At 38.0% G+C, this 20,573-nt stretch overlaps 1 protein-coding gene across 1 annotated transcript in view; it reads left to right on the forward strand.

Moving 5' to 3' along the window:
- Positions 1–20,573, forward strand: part of PRTG (protogenin) — a 94,824-nt gene that overhangs the window by 36,137 nt on the left and 38,114 nt on the right. The window contains exons 3-11 of the mRNA XM_075763882.1: positions 3,805–3,949; positions 4,951–5,084; positions 5,403–5,540; positions 6,703–6,861; positions 7,474–7,633; positions 8,281–8,528; positions 12,338–12,502; positions 13,578–13,883; positions 15,077–15,265. Of these exons, the coding sequence (XP_075619997.1) occupies positions 3,805–3,949; positions 4,951–5,084; positions 5,403–5,540; positions 6,703–6,861; positions 7,474–7,633; positions 8,281–8,528; positions 12,338–12,502; positions 13,578–13,883; positions 15,077–15,265 (1,644 nt within the window). The remainder of the gene's footprint in view (positions 1–3,804; positions 3,950–4,950; positions 5,085–5,402; positions 5,541–6,702; positions 6,862–7,473; positions 7,634–8,280; positions 8,529–12,337; positions 12,503–13,577; positions 13,884–15,076; positions 15,266–20,573) is intronic.

Consider the following 20,573-nt stretch of genomic DNA (forward strand, 5'->3'; position numbering starts at 1 on the left):
TTTATTCAGCATGTGACAGCAAGTAATGATTTAGTTTTTGAGCCTGTGGATATTTGCCTCAACAGTAAATGAGGGAACTCATACCAGAACTGAACTCTGATTTCTCTCTGCACAGATTACTTTATTGGATAGAACTATGTGTTTTATGCCATCAAAGATATTCATACTCAAAAGTAACTGTACAAACACACGTTCCCATCACATAAATTGCAGGAATTTATAAAAGTAAATACAGTTTCTAGCTGTTGTTTTCTTCTGTAAGCAGCGTTTGGTATCTTGCAAGTTTAAAAGGGTGGGAGCATCATCTCGGAGTAACATTAATTATTTTCTTTTGGCTATAAATCTGGGAACAAAATGATTAAAAGAATGGAGAAGAGGGGAGGGAAACTCAAATAAAAAGGTACTTACATTTATTGCATTTTGCAGGGCTGTTTTCAGGAACAACCTATGTCTCTAGAGACTTTGTTTCTTATCCATTTTATAGAGCTCTGGCCTCTTAACAGCACTGCTTTAATGACTTGTTCTTGGGGTTCTGAGTTGGTATCAGCGCTTGCCATGAAAACAAGCCTGTTACAAAGAGGTCAGGTTTCATGAGACAGCAATAGACTTGTGAAAACAGATTTTACTGGAACAAATAAAGTCAGAATTAAGAAGAAAGCAGAGATTTGCATAAAGAAACAAGATACAGAAGGAGCAAGTATTGAGCTAAACTGATAAGTATAAATTTAGATGGGAGATAAGTGGGGATTTTTTTGTTTCTAAAACCATATTTAGTGACATTAATGACTTTTTCTGAAGATTCTGTGCAGTTCTCCATAGTTCTGACTTCTGCTATCTTTAAAGATTAATTTTCAGAGGAAATACATTATTTCTGCTCAGGTAGAAAAATGTTCTTTAAATATCAGCTTCAATTAACAACTTGCATTGGATTTTCTAAATAGTATAGCTGAATCTGTTCTTGCTTGCTATCATCATGACATTTTGTGTTCTGTGAAATAATAATTTTCCTCAGTTTCTTTTGTAGTTCCTGAGAGTCCACTTCGGTCTTTATTCTTCAGCTGTAACATACCTGGTGCATTGAAATAAATCATTCTCTTTATATACATAAATGAAAACCAAATACTGTGTTTCTGTTGTCTCTATCTGTCCCTTTAAATAATTGTACTGATATAAGAAAATTCTGGGTGTGATTTTTATAGGTCCTATGGAGATTAAACTTTTAAAGGTGTGTAAGAGCTTTGCTTCGATAAGACTGTATAATTACCTTTCTGCCTTGTTAAAATGATTCTTTCTTATACCACTGGCTGTGTCGTGCAGCTGTGCTACGTGATGGCTCTGAAATTCATGTTACGTTGATTTGCATTGTTCTTACTATCTATGCCTTTATCACATTCCTAGATATTTTATTTTGAAAGCTAAGCAAACTTGCCTAGTTTGCTACATCGTACTTTCAGTAAATAAATGATGAATGCAAAGCACTACATTTTCTGTTAAAAATCTGTTAAGAACTGCACTAGAGAAATGTTATTCTGACTCTAGGCGAACACAGGTTGTCCTGTGAATGGAGAAGGAGGGAAGGGAGGAAGTAAGGCAAGCTGGGATGTGTATTTTTTCCTTCCTTCCCCCTGCCTCCCCCCGGTGGAAAACTACAGGAGATTTGGACTGCATCAAATTCAGCAGAAAGCAAATCCAGAAAGTTTAGAGTTAGGGAACAACCTGGTGTACATGCAGGTTATTTGTCTTGCACCGAGTCTTTCTGTTCTGTGAAGTGGAACTACTGTGGGTAGGCAAAGAACTATTAAATCTTTTTTTTTTTTTTTTTTTTTCTTCCTTCTGATGAATCATTAGCAATCAAGAGAAAATCCGTTTAAGGAAAGAACTGCTTTTGTGTCTCCCCCTAACAGGCTTTAAATGTGAGACTTCTGTTGTAACACCTTTATGCAAGTTGTGGGATTTTTTGTTTGTTCTTGAACCTGGTACTACTCCGAAGTATTACCTTCACTGGAGACAGAACTGGCCTCTCTCACCAGCAGAATTGAACCCAGTTCCCTATGGTCGGTAGGAGACATACTGCAGAGTGTGCTGGGGCTGCAGGGACCCACTGCTGAAAGCATGGGACTGGTTGTAAAAACGGATACCAGGAGCATCTCTGCTTGCATCCTAGGATTCTGAATCACAATTGAGGTGCCAGATGTAGTTTCCAATGGCCGCGGTGTTTGTATCTTGTGGCCGCAACTGCTTTCAGGTGATTTTGCTGTGCAAGGCAGTTTGGTTGTCTTGTTAATCACAATCTGGGACCTCTGGGAGGTCTGTTCACAAAGCTGCAACACTTTAACTCTTCTGGGATGATTAGGAACACTCATTCCTGCACTGCTGATGCAACTACAGGACTGCAGTGCAAAAAAGACTTTATTCTGACCGGGGAAGTGAAATAGGTATGCTAGTAATAGGAAACTTTAAGTTATGTAGTTAGGCCCATGTTAGGAGGTAATTTGTGTGTGGAGTGGAAAGCAACCAGCTGATGTCACGTTTCCTTCACACTCCAATATTAATCTATTGATGCTATACAGCAGTATTAAAGGAGAGGGGGGAGGAAGAGCATTCATTAGAATGCTTAGTGTGCATCAGTACTGTATGTGCCCTCTACGCAGAAGGGCATTACTGAGAACATGTTAGAATAAATAGAATAGAACCCCCTCACGTTCCAATTAATAAACAAGTAAAATAGAGGAATTCTTTCAACACAAACCTTGAATGTTAAAAGATGGGTAACTTACTAATATTGTTTTATCTATTGAAATAATGTTTCTATATAATTTATACAAGAGTAGAAATGTATTTGAAATATGATTTTTTTTTTTAAATTAGTACTATTGCGTTTATGCAGAGATTGTTTCCTCTGCAGTTACAGGGGGTAGAAATGTGTGTGGAATTATTTGTGTTTTGAGTCATCCAAAATGAGTTGCCTCTTCAGAGTTGTTCTTTCTGTTAATTGTGCTGTAAGTAGCAGTTAATAAGCAATTAATTAGAGGGTTTTGTATTCCTTTCCCTTTGGCTTTTATTTTCTGAGTGAAGAAATCCAACTACTGATCGATTTCTTAGGTGTCTGTTAGCTGGAAGATATTTATTGAGCTGCTACTTCTGTTGGCTCAATTTTGTGAACTTAAGTTGTAAATGCTCAAAATTATATTGATGCTCTGTGCATCAGGCATCTGCTTGGTGACCACTCAGACTGTTAGGACGAAAGTGGTTTTACGTGATTAAATGTTTTTGAGTTCTTTTTTGATTTTGATTTATTTTTCTTATCAAAATGAACTTGTACAACACTGCAAATGCTTTTACTAAACTGAATATTATTAAAGTACTAAAAAAAATGACTGTCAGGAATGAAATGTTGTTTTGAAATTTTCTATTGCAGTCACTTTTTTTTTTAAGTATAGTGGGGCCAGTCCCAAACCAGTTGAATTGACCTGAACTTTATTAGTTTAATAATTGATATGCTTTCTAGCTGCATGCCAGTCAATTTGTATGCTTAAATCTGTTTGAGAGTGTCATTTTCATTGAAACATGGTTTTACTGAATTGGGTTAAAGCAAAGTTTTATTTTAAGTAAATGTTCAACCAGTGAAACCATGCTATCAAACAAAGTTGACAAGGTAATTAGATCTATCTTTGCATGGAGAAAAGAGGACTATTTGAGGAATTTCTGTGTGTTTTTGCAAGTTGATCTATGATCTGGAGTTTGGTTTAGCCAGGAATTTTTCCTTGTTTCAGTCCTTTAAATTCTGTGTTCTCTTATTTTTAGCCATTTCTGCATTTGAAGTCCAGCCGCTTTCAACTGAGGTCCAAGAAGGTGGAGTAGCTCGATTTGCCTGTAAAATAACAGCAAACCCTCCTGCCACTGTGACGTGGGAAGTGAATCGAACAACTTTACCTTTAGTCATGGACAGGTATATAGAGTTACACATCTTAGAATGTCATTTATTTTCTGTGATAATTTTGAGCACGCTACAAGAAGAAAATCTGAATACTTGCAATGCCATAACATAAAAAAGGTTTCATGTGTATAGTATGTCAGCTGTTAAACTAGCTAGTAATAGTTATGTTGTTAATGAATTCTAAATAGGTGTTATGAGTCCAGACCAGAATCACACGCTATTGTCTACACAGTAATCGTTGACCTATGAATTGTTACTGGTGAATTTTGTATGCAAGTCATCCTCAGGAATGGGAATTGCTGTGGGATACAGAACAGGTGGACTTTGGGAGTGATTTGAACCAGCAAGATTGCTTTCACAGAAGAATTGATGCTGAACCTGTTTTTCTTGAGAGGGCCAGTAAAGAATTACATGTACAGAAAACTGAGTTAAAATACTTCATGCCAGGTAAATTCTGCGCAGGGGACTTCTCTTGAATTGATTACCTTAAAGCATACAGCCTGCTCCCTGCTAGATTCTTTCCGTGTCCGGATTGTATTCGTTGAACCTGCTCCCATCCTTCTTGACACATAACTTTTGTTGAACATGTCTAAGATGCCTAGCGTGCAAAGGAAGGTAAAAAGAGAAACATAAAAATTGAAAGCATAGATGGTTTTCTGGGAACTATATACCAGTTATGACATTATATCAGAAATTGCTGCCAAAAATCAGCCAACATGAATAGTATGAATGTAGTAGCTGGCTCAAGAAGGTTGGGATGGTTGCTTCTGATGGTGAGAAAGATCTGCTTGTTGAAAGTAAATTCCTCTGCTCTCATCGTGGTGCTGGGGGAATCTCTCCTGTAGTTCAGAAATGCGGGAGGTGAGTCATGTGTACAGAATGTTTTTGAATCTCCAGCCTGCTCTTCCCAGGTCAGTATAGCAATGGCTGTTTGTAAATCAAGTAGTTAATTCCATCATGGTGTTCACTGGCTGAACATTTATCTACATACCTTTTTTTTGTTTCTGTGACAGGATAACTGCTCTACCTACAGGAGTTCTTCAGATCTATGGTGTTGAACAGAAGGATGCTGGGAATTATCGATGTGTTGCCACAACAATAGCCAATAGACGTAAAAGCACTGAGGCAGTGCTGAGTGTTATTCCAGGTACTAGCATGTGAGATTTTTTTCAATGGCATTATCTTCTTTTTTTTATATTATAGCAAAAGTACTTACATGTGTTGAAGAGCTATAACTGTCCTCTGAACCACTCACCCAAATAATATTTTGCTTGCATGTATCTTGTGGCTAAAATATTGTTCAGTTAAGTTTCCACAATTACCGAAATAAGACTTCAGTGTAAATTTAATTTTAAGCATCCTTAAAAAAAAAGCCATGTTTTATTTCATATTTAATTGAACTTTTGTTTAATTGTTCTCACTTTCTTTGATTTTTTTTTTATTATTATTTTTCCCCCCTCCAAAGCCTCAGACTTGAAGCCTTTTCACAAGCCATCTATAATAGCTGGTCCTCAAAACATTACGGCATCTCTTCATCAAACTGTCATACTGGAGTGTGTAGCCACAGGGAATCCAAAGCCAATCATCTCATGGAGCCGGTTAGGTAGGTCTTAAAATTACAGCATACAACCTTCAGCCTGTGGAGAGGAAGTGAAACTGGAAGGAAAGGATTTAAGCAATTAGGTTACTGTTCTGAGGCTTCATGTAGTAGGTAATGATTAGTAGGTTAGGGTAGAATAAGTGAAACATTTTTAGTTGCATACTTCCATACTGCTGTTAGGAAGCCCTGAGTTTTTCTGAGGCTTTGGATTCATCAATTCTGCTGTCAGTCCCACGCTGCCCCCAGCCCAGGTGGGCAAAGTGCCATGTAGGGTGGTGAACTCCAGTGATCTGTGACTTGCAGTAGAATCAATGGTGAGTTAGGGCAGGTTGGAGTGGTTGCATCCTATGAAACAATCCTGTAAATGTTTTTCCCTTTCTTTTTAGAAGCAGTATGTAAATGTGATTTGGATCTTGTGTTAATGGGCCATTTGGACTATGGATAGGCATAGTCAAACCCCGAGTAGTCTCCTGGGAAGGGGAGAAGAGAGGGAGGGCAATAAGAACAACAACATTAGCGCATCACATTTTTCCGTGAAAACTGCTTCTGTTTTTATTCTGACATGTACCTAAATGTGAAAGTCAGGACTGTACCTGTAGAAGCAAATAATTAAAAGTCTTCCTACATTTTATTTCTAAAATTAGGAAAAAACCCCATATATTTCCTGATTGATTCAGTGGCTCTCATAGACAAACAAGTAAGAAAAAAGGAACCTAACAGTCATAGGGCATTTGCTGTGAAAATAGAAGAAAACACGTGGTAATTAAATATTCTCATTTTATCGCCAGCATTATTCAAGAGATGGATGATGCCTGTTTGTAAAGATGATGTGGATGTTGGTAGTGATGAACTGAATCATAGTGCAAGGCAGTTGGGGAGGCTAACTGGGAAAATGGATTGGTTTTTTAGCTGTGATAACGAATTTCAGATATAAATCATTTACTAAGTGGTGAGACTCCACCATCTGTATGGTCAGATAACTAGAGTGAAGAGCAAAGCAAATGCAAAATGGAAACCTCTGAAAGCTCATCTGTGATTTCCCTTTGCATCTTTTGACTTTCAAACTCTAATCTATGCTATTACTGCCTAAGCAACCCTATTTAAGTAAGTTATTTAACTACATTGAACAGCCTTGTAACCACATTTCTCCCACTCTCTTGAATAGACCATAAATCCATTGATGTCTTCAATACCCGTGTCCTTGGAAATGGGAACCTCATGATCTCTGACGTAAAGGGGCAGCATGCAGGCGTGTATGTCTGTCGAGCCACTATTCCAGGCACAAGAAACTTCACAGTAGCGATGGCAACTCTCACTGTGCTGGGTGAGCACGCTTTGACTTCCACAGTGTGTTTTAACATCTTATGTCTGTCTTGAGCTGTGCTATGTACTGGGCTGAATTTTTATCTCAAACATAGTGCACCAAGGGCTGTAGGGAGACTGCAGAGATGAAACAGATCACAGAACTGTGGCTGCTTTCTTCTGTCTGTTGACTTAGATGAGAAGTGTCAGATACTCAACGTTTGAGGTTATAAACAAGCAGTTCATTTGCACTTGGAGATACCCAGGTGCAATGTTTGCTCTGGCAAGATAGGCTTTCAACATAGACAAAAATGCTGTAACAAAGTAGAAATATGTAATATATATGTATACTTTGTGAGCAGTATGCCATAGGCTGGAGTTTATGATTTGTTTGTATTCATAAATGCATGAACAAAAATGTATAGAAATATTGCTATCTGTGCAGATAGTACATATCTTTAAACAAATGTGTCTTGTTTACATGGAGTGTGCTTTCTGCATGGGTGCATGTGTGTTTGAGTGGCCTGAGGAGAGAGGTTTGTGCGTGGAAAATTCATTTTTATTCTGGCTGTCCTTGCATTTGTGGTGCCTTGATTTTTATTTTTTTCGTTTTCCCCTTGTTACTTATCTGTAGCTCCACCTTCATTTGTGGAATGGCCAGAAAGTTTAACAAGGCCTAGAGCTGGTACTGCTCGTTTTGCCTGTCAGGCAGAAGGAAATCCTGCCCCCAAAATTTCATGGTTAAAAAATGGAAGGAGAATACACTCCAATGGTAGAATAAAAATGTACAACAGGTAAGATTGCAATTGCTGTATGAGAGCTGTGCTAGTGATGTGCTACCAAAGGATGAAATTCCAGTAGCTAAATAGTGCCAAGGTACTATTGAGTTATAACTCAAGTAAACATGAAATTGGACATTAAATGTAGTTATGGACATTTCCTTGGCAGAAGGAATTGCAGATTAGCAAACCTCTAAAATCCTCAGCAAAGCTTTTGTGATTTTTGTGATTAGCTGGGGGGGGAACTGAAGAGTTTCACCACAGAGTTGTTCTAGATTTACAGTAGCGTAGCAGAGACCAGAATCTTGCTAGTTGTTTGAGGCTGAATTTCACTACTTCTGTAGAGTGAGCAGCTCGTATTAGAGTTGGTTAAGAAATGACAGCCCTAAGGTTCTGCTTTTTGCAGGTGAGCATTAGATTTACAGGTTTGTTTTCACCATGCCTGGCTTTGCAGGCATAAAGATAAACATGGAATGTTTTGAGGATCACTTCAAGTTGCTAAATTTCACAGCTGCACATCCATTTCTAATAGCAGTGTTTGTTTATTATAATTATATTAAACTCAGGAAGCAGAGGCAAACATAACTGTTTTCACATTATGTAGAGCTAAGTTTATCCAAGATGTGAGCTTTTTTCTCCCTTTTTCTTCCTTTTGAATTCAGTAAATTGGTGATTAACCAGATCATTCCTGAAGATGATGCCATTTATCAGTGCATGGCTGAGAATAGCCAGGGATCTATTCTGTCCAGGGCCAGGCTTACTGTAGTTATGTCAGAAGACAGACCCAGTGCACCTTACAATGTCCATGCTGAAACGATGTCAAGCTCAGCGATACTGCTAGCATGGGAGAGGCCACTGTATAATTCAGACAAAGTGATTGCATACTCTGTGCATTACATGAAAGCAGAAGGTAAGAAGTTTGATTTAAATCCTATTTAACTACTTGTATGTGGTAAGAACTTGAATGTCCTTGCAAAGACTCTCAAATTTGAATGTTTGATAACCAGGGCTGCATCAGAGCATACCAGCATATAAATGCATATTGTAATCAACAGGCATGCTTGGGGAAAAATGCTTTTGCTACATCATCTCATTTGTGGGCCTGAGTGTTCTTCCAACTCACCCTTGTCTGATTGCTCCAGGGAGCAGATTTGGAAGTTATGAATGGACTTTGAAACCTGGGGCCTTCATACTACTATCTGGGTTTCCCTCTTTCCTCAGCAGGAACTTCTGCCTAGTCTTCCATGTTTTCCTATATTTTTGAGTGTAGTAATTGATGATTTATTGGCTTAACTATCTTCTCTTAGAACCAATATTGCCTGAATGGTAAAATCCACTCTCCTTTCACCCCTTGGTCTCATATAATGGGAAGAGTATACTCAAACTCTAAAATATGCTGGAACAGCCATGAACGGTTTATCCTAGTCTCTGAAATCGTATATGAATTCCTCTATAAAAGGGAATGGATAGTTAAGAATAAAAATGAGTAGCTAGACATTTTAAAATCCCTTAGTGTTATGTAATTGCTTTAAGTTAAGATAATCTTTAAGGTGATAGAAAACAGGCATTTTTCATAAGCAGGAAAAATGATTGCCAAATGACTTGAAAATTTATTAGGTGCGTGGCTTAAACTAAGCTCCAATGCAGCTCTGTTTTCTAGGAGCGATTTCTTTTTCTATTTCTATTCGGTAAGTGGTTTATTCAAGGACAGCACTGCAGATGCTTGTGTGGAATACCAGTCTGCCATCTGCTAAGCAGAGGACAGGAAGGACAGCTTAATTACTCTAATACTGATGCAGGAATAGCTGCTTTTGCTTTTGCAAGTGGGATATTTTGGGACACAAGAGAATTTTGTCGGAAGGAAGGAAGGAAAGAGTTTTAAAAGATAATGAGGACAAGCGGTGTGGGAAATTACCCCCTACACTTTCAGTCCCTGAGATATTGTGCTCACAACCCCCTCTTAAAGCTAATATGAATAAAGTCACACTAGCTAAGTTATCTGGGTAATTGTATGTCCACTGCCAGTGTAGAGCAGAGACTGGGTAACTTCAAAGACGACTGGAAAACTGTCCTTAGGGAAGTGTGTATTTGTGCAGGAAATACTCTTGCACAGTAATGAAAGGAGGTATCTTCTGAAATGTGTTTTCTGCAAAATCACTTTGCAATCCCTGCTTCATTTGCTTGCTTATTCAAAGGTTATATCTTGTGCAATGGGATTGTTTTTTAAACCAAGACAAGCTACAAGCTCCAAACAAAAGCAGCCAAAAAAACTAAACAAAAAATTCTGATCTATTTGAACTTGCTTTCTCAAGACGTTTTCATCTTTCCAGACTCTCTTGTGATATTTACTTTATTTAATATAGTGCTGTTGTGCATCCTTTCACATTAGTAAAGAAATTTACATAGGGAGAGTGGGGAAGGCTTTAAGAGGAGTAATCACACTGGTGGGAATCAAAATGTAGGTGATCTGCATGGATTTTTTTTTTTTCTTTGGTAACATGAATGGGTAATACCAGAAGATTTGCACCAGGACATAAACCCACTTTTGTCTAGTTTCATAGGAAAAAATGTTGAGCTTCAAAGGGTAGGGGACCGTACCTCTGTAAAAATAATTGCTTTCTAACTGGTAGTCTGTAAACCTTTCTGAGGATGTTGCCCACATATCAGAGGCATTATTAAAAACCTAGAAAATGCCTTTGTGAGAAAGTATCACATCAGCCATCTCTCTAATGTAAATTTAGAAGCAACTATATTTAGAGAAATGCAAACTAGATATTAAGGAAAATCTTTTGATGACATTCACACCATACCAGGCCATAGAGGTGCTAACATAGACTGTTGATATTGTCAACACCTTATTTACTCTGTAAGAATTCTGGATAATTATGTATTAATGTAAATTGTTTGTATGAATGTATTGTTTTCATTATTCCTTTCAGCCCATCTTTCCTCAGTCCCCAGTTTCAGACCCTAATGAAGATTAAAAATTCTCAGATGTGTCTGACTTAACTAGTGTATATCTTACTTAAAGCTTCTCATGTTTAATTTTTTACTTTATACATTTATGTTCATATATTGCTGTCTTGTTTTAGTTAGGAACCACATTTGTCAGCGTGAGTAAAGAACATTTTATTGCAAAAGAAAAACAGTGCTTGCTAAGTCTCCTAAGTTGTGCTCGTGCTTAGATTCCATAAACTTTAAACAGAAAGGAAAATTGAATAATGTGTTAATCATATGCAGTTTTGTAGAGTTTTTTCTGTAGACTTCACAATGTGGTAGGTACTTTGAATACAAAAGATTCCATCACTCCTCGTTTAATTTCACAAATCAAGTATTCTGATGTGTCACTGTAAAAACAGGTTTGGGTCCTTCCTCTTCCCTATTAAAAAAAAGAAAAAGTTAGTGTTTTAATCAAGTTAGTTGAAGAAACTAACAGGTGGTTTTTTGTGGTTTTGGTTTTTGTTTCTTTAAGCAGCATATTTTACATTCAAATCAGGGTCATAGTAGCAAGAATAATAAGGGTCTGATGAGCATGCATGTTGGAGTGTGTTAATTCCTTGTTAGTGATTTAGAAAAGGCACAAAGGGAACACTGATTGTGGTGGAAGGCAAGCCTTGTTCTCTATTATGGCTGTTTCATTAGGGCCTCTGCATGAGGCCTAGCAATCCATTCAATGAGAGAACAAGTCCTTTTAATTTGAGCTCAAGGATCTTGTTTAGCAGGTCAGAAATCGTGCCTTGCAATTCCTAATTAACAAGCCATTAACTAGTCTGTTGTGAGATGCTCGTAATCTTGTCTAATTAAAATGCTATCAAGTTAATTCATAAATGTGGGAAAACTTAATGGTGGAATTTGCCTTTCGTTTTGTTTATAAATTCGGTTGTGAAGAGGAGGAGCTGGCTCTTACAGAGTTTTGATTAAGCTGACATGCACTTGGTGCGAATTGTTCGTTAACACAGCTTTCACCATGCTTATTCCACTTTATAGCCTTCCTCTATAGGAATAAAGCCCAACAAAGACAAGGACTGCTACATGCATTGCTATGCATATTTTAATGTGAATTGCTGAGAACTTTTTTCTTTCTCTTTTTTTTTTTTTTTTTTTAAACAACTCACTAAGGAGCCAAACATTTTTGAAGCTCATTCTGGTCTGTTCTTATTGGCCTTTCTCCAAATTAAAGAAAAAAACGTGCCAATCAAATGTAATAGAATTTGCAGGGCTAAAATGAGATCCTTTTGCTGAATAAATTCTTTCTGTTTGTTTCTCTTTTTGGGGGGGTGGTGGTGTTTGTTTTGTTTTTGATGGAGTGGAGCCCTCGCATTCCTCCCAGTCTGCTATAGAAAGGCTCTGTAAATAGGTTTTGAAAAAAACCTCCCTGACTCTAAACAAATAGATTTAGAAGCTCAGTATGAATGATAAGGCTATTAGAGCTTGTCTGTTGTGTTACTGTACGTTGGGCACGGTTTGTTGTGACTAATTCTAAATAGGGTTTAGAATTGCATTCAGCATCCCTCATTCAGGAAAATCCTGAAACACCATAATCTACACCACAGCAAGACACAGTTACTTCTGTGCATAGAAGACCTTTTACTTACTAAAAAAAATAGAGGTAGCCTGGAGAAGAACATGAAATAACTTTGTAAGATCTTAAAGCCAAGACACTGTGATGTTTAGGGATTGTGAGGAATTTTTGTTTGTCTAACCCTTGTTTTGTGCCAGGTTTAAATAATGAAGAGTACCAAGTGGTCATTGGAAATGATACAACCCATTACATTATTGATGACTTGGAACCAGCCAGCAACTATACCTTCTATATTGTAGCTTATATGCCTCTGGGAGCCAGTCAGATGTCAGATCATGTGACTCAGCACACACTTGAAGATGGTAAGGCAAATACCACTGACTTAGATGAACATTTTTATTTGCACTGAATAGAAATGTGTGATCCAGTGCAAACAGCTCTTGAGGATCCCAAATTTCCATTGACATCAGTGAGACTTCAGGGTATGTGCCATGTAAGACTGAGCCAGCTAATGGAAGGAATGAGAGTAAAATAACATTCTGATTGGACAACATTGTATGTTACACAATGTCTTTTTCTACATTGAAAGACATTTCAGTGTAATCATTGTAAATCATGTAAATAACAATTCTAGATCTTTAAGAACTCCCTCAGTGCTGAGAATTTGATGATAGCCTAGGATTTAGTCTCTATGACTGTCTCTTGGGCATCTGAAACGTCAATCAAACTGCACACCCACTGCATCTTTTGCAAATTTTGGAGGAAAATTTGGAATAATAATTTGCCAAATTAAAAAGAAAAAACCTTTTTTTTTTTTTGTTTGGGTTTTTTGGGGTCTATGTGCTTGTTTTAGTAGATTCAGAATTTCATAAAAGACCCCGCTGACTTATTTCTGTGCAGTGATTTAACTAATCTGAACATCATGGCAACAACAAACCTTTCATATAGTTCATTGGGACAGATTAATAAATTCTGACAGGGTTAAGCTTTGGCAGCATGGAACATTGCTGGTTCCAGTTGTCTGCCTATTTGCCAGGAGTTACTACCCTCATTACATGGCTGGTGGAAGAAAACATGCACTGAGTCTTCAACAGTACAGGTTGTTGTCTAGACTCTCAGTTTAACCTGCTGCATCAAACCTTGATGGTCAGTTTGTCAGAACAGTAAGATGCTGATGGCCTTTGATTACTGCTAGCAGCAGTAAGAGAAGAAAATGTTGAGGGCCTTCCAGAAAGGAGCTTGCCAAGGCTTTACGGTGTGCAGAAAGTGAGAAATACGAGCAGTGTAAAGTTATCCTTAAAATAAACAAGAATTTACAAAGCTTCTTGGATTATTTACTCTTACATTACTGGCACCTTGTCATAGGCTAAGGTATCAGACAAGAATTTTCCATCTCACTTTTCCCTGAGCTCAAAAGCTGTGTCTTTTCCTTTTTAGTTCCCTTGAGAGCTCCTGAAATTAGTTTGACAAGCAGGAGTCCTACAGATATTCTCATCTCTTGGCTGCCAATTCCCACAAAATACAGGAGAGGTCAGGTGGTCCTGTACCGTCTGTCTTTCCGCCTCAGCACGGAGACCAAAATCCAAGTCTTGGAGCTTCCAGGGACTTCAGATGAGTATCTCCTCGAAGGCCTGAGACCTGACAGTGTGTACTTGGTTCGTATTACTGCTGCAACAAGGATTGGCTGGGGAGAGGCATCTTTGTGGACTTCCCACCGGACTCCCAAAGCTACAAGTGTGAAAGGTAAGTCTTAACGTTACCAGCAGCCTAGAGATGGGGCCAAAATTGCAGGCTTCATCTGAAGGCTACCATTTTTTTTCTGGCAGGTAGTGCAAGGATGTGAAATAGGTTTTCCCATTACATGTTCTTGTTCTGGTGATTTAGAAAATAGTGTTCTAAGCATGATTCTGCGCATAATCTGCAAAACCTTCTGATTCCTTAAATTAAATGCAGTTAATACATAGCTTCAGGATCAAAAGTTGAAGAGGAACTAATCTGTCTTATGAAAGGCCTTATATGTGAAAGCAGAAGGAAAAGCTGATATATTACTTTGGTGCCAATCTTTGATTGCTTCCACATGTTGATGTTCACATATTTGACATGGTGGCAGGAAACTTTAATTCATGTCTGTGAGCTGCTCAAATGTTTTAGCTTGTAGACTCATTTTCAGTGATAACACAGTTTTCTTCTGTTCTATGTAATTTAATAAAAAAAATCCAACAACCACAGACCTTATTGTTGTTCAGTGTAAAATACCTTTCTGCAAATTAGGACGTTACACATTAGCAGTCTGTACAGGTACTTAAAGGATCTGAGTTGATGAATCTATGTCTGTATTACAAACAAAATGCACATATGTTTTCAGTATGCAAATTGACTTGATATTTAAAGTCCAAGTTGTTACAGCTGAGCTTTGGATTACATTATTATTTAGTAGTGTCATCTAAAAGAGCATTCAACTTTGAATTAACAGCTTGAAAAAAGATGTAGATTTGAATTTGTAACTTTTTTTCTTAGCTGTAGTCCACATCCATCCACTTTAGATTGCGTTGAGTTTTGACGACTATAACAAATTATTAACACTTGATGAAGTGTGATGTTATTGTTAATCACATTTGTTCCGGCTCACTTTAAAACAGGAGGTGATTTTATGACTATGTTTGGAGTGTTTTTATTTTTCTTTGAAAATAACTACCATATATATTTAATTTATTAAGGTGCAGAATTAAAACATGTTTCTGTTCTGATTTATCCATAATTAAGTTGTTAGCTTATAGGGAGTCAGACATCATAATAAAGAAATAATTATGTGAGTACACAGATGAGCTAGAATCAAAGTCTTGAGTGAACTTTGGACTGATGGGTACCCAGATTTTTGCGTAAAAAGTCATCATTTCTAGAATATAAGAATATTATATATATTTCTCTAAACCCAGCACCAAAGTCTCCTGAGCTGCGTTTGGAGCCGATGAACTGTACAACCATTACGGTACAGTGGCAGCAGGACTCCGAGGACACTGCAACTATTCAAGGTTACAAGCTGTATTACAAAGAAGAAGGCCAACAGGAGAATGGACCAATTCTGTTGGATGCCAGCGATCTTGAGTATACTGTCAGTGGTTTAGGTGAGTATATAAAATATTTCTTAACTGTTCTGGAAGACAGTGAAGTGAAAGGACATGGTAGAGAGCTTAAATCATTAGACCTGTAAGGCAACACCATTAGGTTTGGCCATCTATTTTCCCAGCAGTAAGCTTCGCAAGCTTGAGTTATGCTGCTGATGGAGTAATCCTCTCCCAAAATATGTGTTGTACAACACTTAGATAACCAGACCTTGTAAATCTTGTGTGTAAGTTTGAAGAGGGATACCCAACTACATATCACAAGATACAGAACTTACAGTTAGTATATACTGCTAGTATATGACATATCTTTTTAATATTTAGTTTAATACATGTTTTTTTTTCAACTTTTGTGTATTTATGCCTGATCTAGTAACAGTAAAAGATTAATAGAAAATACCAAGGGGTATTTCTAGCCATTTCTGTTACTTGTAGCCTTTGGCACAGCTATACTGCACAACAAGCACTGCTTGCTCACCATAGTAGCAAGTAGCCCTTTTGCATGGTGTTATCCTGTTAATATTTTTAAGGACTACATGTAAATATTTGTAGAACTGAGGCACAGAGCTTGCTGAGTCCCATCGGGGTCTTTCCATTGATCATCTGGCTCTGTTTACTCCTGTAGTTCTTGTCATGTGTGTTAGTACAGATGTGTTGGTTATCATCCCTAGGTAGAAGGTGCTTCTGCTTACATACATAACTGAGAATTTCTTTCATAAAAAGATGTGATCTATAACCTAATCAGCGAAAGTAATATAGGACTTGACACTTAGTGTTTGAAATGTGTTGAGATAGTTGACTTAGGGGTAGTGTGGAGAATTAATTTGACTAAATTATCAAAATTGACCTGCAGTCTTAACTAGGACAAATGGCCTCTTGACCATGCTTGGATATTCTCATCTGCTGCATACAGTTGAGATAATATTTTAGGGGAGATTTGAGGAGAGCATTCTGGTCTGTTAACTGGACAACTGACCATCTGTGACCATTTCTAGCCAGAGCATCTGGCAGCAGCTGACTGTTTAACAGAGCTGTGAGACAAAAGAGCAGTGGGTTGAAAGGATGCGGTGTCTGTGTGTCCTAGGACATACATGCCTTTTTTTTTTTTGTCTTCTCATTATGCAGTTACAAAGCAGTAATTTCAGACACATGCAGACTTATTAAATGTGTGATCCACATCATATGGATTTTCTCGGTATGCTAATCCTCCTCAGATTAAAATATTATTTTACAGATTTATGTTAAAATATTTGGGAAATGACAACTTTCACATGGTTGCATTGTTAACTGAATTACAAGAAGTGTGAGCATGGAAGAATTCACATGCTTGAGTTAACCTTTCAGTCATGGTGCATGTGATGTGTAGAGTCTTTATTACTCATCCTAATTCTAAGTATCTAAATACAGTAACCAAAACATGATACATTCCATATAATCTGATTGCCATCATTTGTATTTTTCACATATGTGTAATTTATGCTGCCATAGGTTATATCTACTGAAGAATATTTTTTTATATTTTTATTTTTAATGGGATGTATTAAGTTATTTGAAGTGTATATCAAATATGGGAAGTTTTCCTGTGTAAGTTTCTCTGCTAGTTTCTTATTTTTGTTTGCTTTGTAGCATTTACAGAAAAAGGCATTCATTGCCGCAGCTATAAAAGACCCCCTTGGCACAGGAAATTTGATTAGGTCATGGTTTTCCACTGCTGACGTGATTATATATCTTGAAGACAGTGCCTGTCTGACTACTGTATTTGCCCGCTGAAGGGCTGCCTCTTTGAAATACTTGTACATGCTAAATTACTTCTTACAAAACAGTACTCAACCAACCTTTTTCTGCCTGTGCCAGCTGCACGTGGAGAATATAGCAGGTAAAATTATATGCAACATATGTACCCACAAAGACTGTAGCAACATCCACGCATTAAAAAGGGACTGATATGCTTTTCTTTTTATTTCTTGTGAATAACTTAAACCATTTGGACTAGGTTATTTTATTTATGCATTTCAAATTTAAAATATTACTTATTAGGAAATGGTCCTACCTCGTAGAATTTGAGATAAAATAAAGCAAGCCACTGCCCTAGGCTTTGTGACTATGGTAAACTGAATCTTCACGAACTGGACAGAGGCTCTGAGGACTAATGTTCTGTCATCCATTTGCCTCTCCTGAGGACACAAAACTACTGATTTATTGACAACCTCTTTAAAATAAATGTCTTCATTATTAGCTACTGGAATTGGCAGAATACAGCAGATGTGAAACCTGAAGGGGAAAGGTGTGTTTTCAGATTTTTGGTTTCAGATATGTTGGATAACATGGTCAAAAGGAAAGGTTATTCCTAATTTGGAAGAATATGCTAATAGTATTATGTGCTTCCCAGTGGCAAAGATGGTGTAGTTTCTCATGCATTATGCACAGCCACCAAAGTTATATGGCTTCCAAACATTCCCTCTTCATGTCTTAGTTTGTCATGACCTAAGATTCTTCTACCATTCCCTGTTCTTTTGCATAGTTAATAAACTACAGATAGACTTCTAGTGACACTTGGAGCACGTCAATACGTCTCTCTGTGGAACTTCCTACAGATGCTACAACTGCCAATTGCGCAAAATCTGTATGTTTAAAGATGCCAGTTCACTTACTCTGTGGCAATGAAGTGCATCACAAAATCAGAATTCATAATATTCTCTAATCAAAGAGAGCATTAGCATTGATATTATAAGCACTGTTGATTGCATTGATTGTTGATACCATTGATATAACTACTGTAAATGATTTGCAAATGTCTACAGGACTCTTGATGGAGGGACAAGTGCAAAGGGTAATGCAGAATCAGCAATGCTAGTGTAAAATAGGTTACAATGATTGAACATGAAATATAGCAATACAAATATTATGCTGTATGTTTTAATCTTTTGTTGATTCCTATCTTGTTTTGTGAGAACTGGCCTCTCTTACTCCAGTGTAGGTCTACCCAGTTACTTCTGTGTAATTTTAAACTGGATTATTTAGCATGATAGTCACCATGTAAATAGAATTAAATGATCTGATCAGAGTCAGGGCTGCTGTTCTCAAAATAAATATCCACAGTTTCACATAGACATTTGTTTGTGTTAAAGGTCTTGGCATTTATTTTTCAATAGCAGGCTGTTTCCTAGTCCAGTGTAAAATTCCATTATCACTTGAATTTGCCACAGGAGCAGACCCTTGGGTGCATACCATGCATTTTTGCCTCTATTTTTGATTCCTCCTTTGCTTCCTCCTACTCTAGAAAGTTTTCCTTAACAGAAAGTCTTTCATTGTGACACTTGAGTCTGCTGGTACAGGTTCTGTTTCTGTAATGTTTCAGAATGCATGTGTTCAGAAGTTGAAGTGAGTTTTGTTGGTGGAAGAGTTTCGGAACCTTTTTGCTGTGCAACAGGAGAGGGATTGGCAAAACTTGAAGGTGAAAACAAAGGGAGTGTCCAGAGAAGCTCATCTCCCCTTTTAAATGCCTTCAAATCACCTTTTTCAAAGAGTATTTTAAGCACGTGTATACGCATCTCTGCCTCAATGTTGTTGGTACTCACTGCTATGCTAGCTGGACTGTTTGCCTGGCACAGCTGTGTTTGCAGCTGTATGACTGGTAGGAAGGCAGAACCTATACAAGAAGGGCAGTGACTCAGAAGAACCCATTTTAAGCTTTCCTTTAAGCCAGGAACTCTTCATAACTCAGTTGCAATGCTGATAGGAATCTCATCCTTCACCTAGGGGGAATAAAATAAAATTCGTCTTCTTGGTTAACAAACTCAAGAAAGGATGATCAATTCTGATGCTGTAATACAACGCTGTTCTGGAAGTCTCCCTCTCTGAACTGGTTTTTATTTTTCAGTTCTTATCATACTAGTAATTAAACGAATGTCACTGGTGATGGTGGAGTGCAGTATGTTCTTGTGCCATGAAGTAGGGAGGAAAGCAAGAATTCAATCTGCTAATTCATCCTTCTGTAGTTGCTGTCTGGGAGCTGCACCACCTTGAGAGATGGTAGTTACAGTGAGGATTTCAGAAAGTTGCACTTGGGTGACACAGCTAAGGTAGGGTCTCACTAAATGCACACGAAACCCTGAGGCAAGCAGGTTGTGGCAGAGATGTGCACACCTTAGGTGCTCTTTTGTTTCTGTTGCATACAAGATGATATCGAAGTAAAGTTTTCAGGCAGGCACCTTAGGGGATGGACAAACTGGTCTGTTAGCTTTGGTGAAAATGCCTTGAGCATGGGAGCCCACATACCTTGGCTTTTCCCTGGTGAAGGCCCCTCCCCAGGAGAGCCTGCAGAGTGGAGCTGCAGCCCCAGGAGCACTGCTGGCTCCCCAGGGCTTGGGGCACTTGCAGGCTGCAGGGCACTGGGCAGAAACTGCCATGTGACTTGATGGCCATGAAATGGAGTGTATCTGCTTTAAAAAAAAAAAAAAAAAATTGGTTGGTGATTCATCTGAGGCTTGGAGAGACTGCAGGCTCTCTCTTTGGGAAAGCTTCTTCTGTGCTGACTTGGGTTCATCTAAGCTGTTTAACATGAGGGGCCTCACAACCCCTTGCTGCCTCTCCTGCTACTCCAGTTTTACATTACCTGGTGGCATTTTCCCCGCCCTAATCTAGTTCTTTTGGAAAAATAATTAGATTCGGTCAGACTCATTTGTGCGTATCCCTCCAAGAAGTTTGGTCTTAATCAGAAAAACTTCCCAGCCTGAAGGCTCTGTGTCCTACCTCTTTCCAGTTGCAGAGAGGAGAAATAAGGGAAAGTGCATTTTCCTGCCCTCCTCGACTTGGACTGTTTTCCAAGTGAAGAATTTGTCAAAGTCTAAATGGCACAAAGACACATTTTGTGACCCTGCGTGGCACTTTCCTCTGAAAAGGGGGCTTGTGCTGAAGAATTAGCCAACCACCTACTACACTTAGCATTCCCCCAGAGACTTGGCCTTCAGTTCTTTAATTTCCCCTGGATCTATTTATATCACTTTACAACCATGATTATAGCTAAGCTGTAGTCCAGGGCAGCAAAGATGACAAGATGATTCTACAGTCTCCAGAAACTGAATAAAGTTTGTAAGAAAAGTCAATACAGAGAATTTCTCCAATTAAACTGCCTGATGCACATCACACAAGTGTCTCCTGTAGTAATTCTGTAAAAGTGCTTATGAAGTTTTTGTAAAACAGTTGATATGGTGGTCAGATATGACAGTGGGTTTTTTTGCACCATATTGCAAGTGAATGTGCTAGAAAAATGCACATTTTAAAAACTTAATGACATCTTTGACAGCTTTGA

Source organism: Balearica regulorum, chromosome 12 (assembly GCF_011004875.1).
Source record: "Balearica regulorum gibbericeps isolate bBalReg1 chromosome 12, bBalReg1.pri, whole genome shotgun sequence".
In the NCBI taxonomy this organism is placed as follows: Eukaryota; Metazoa; Chordata; class Aves; order Gruiformes; family Gruidae; genus Balearica; species Balearica regulorum.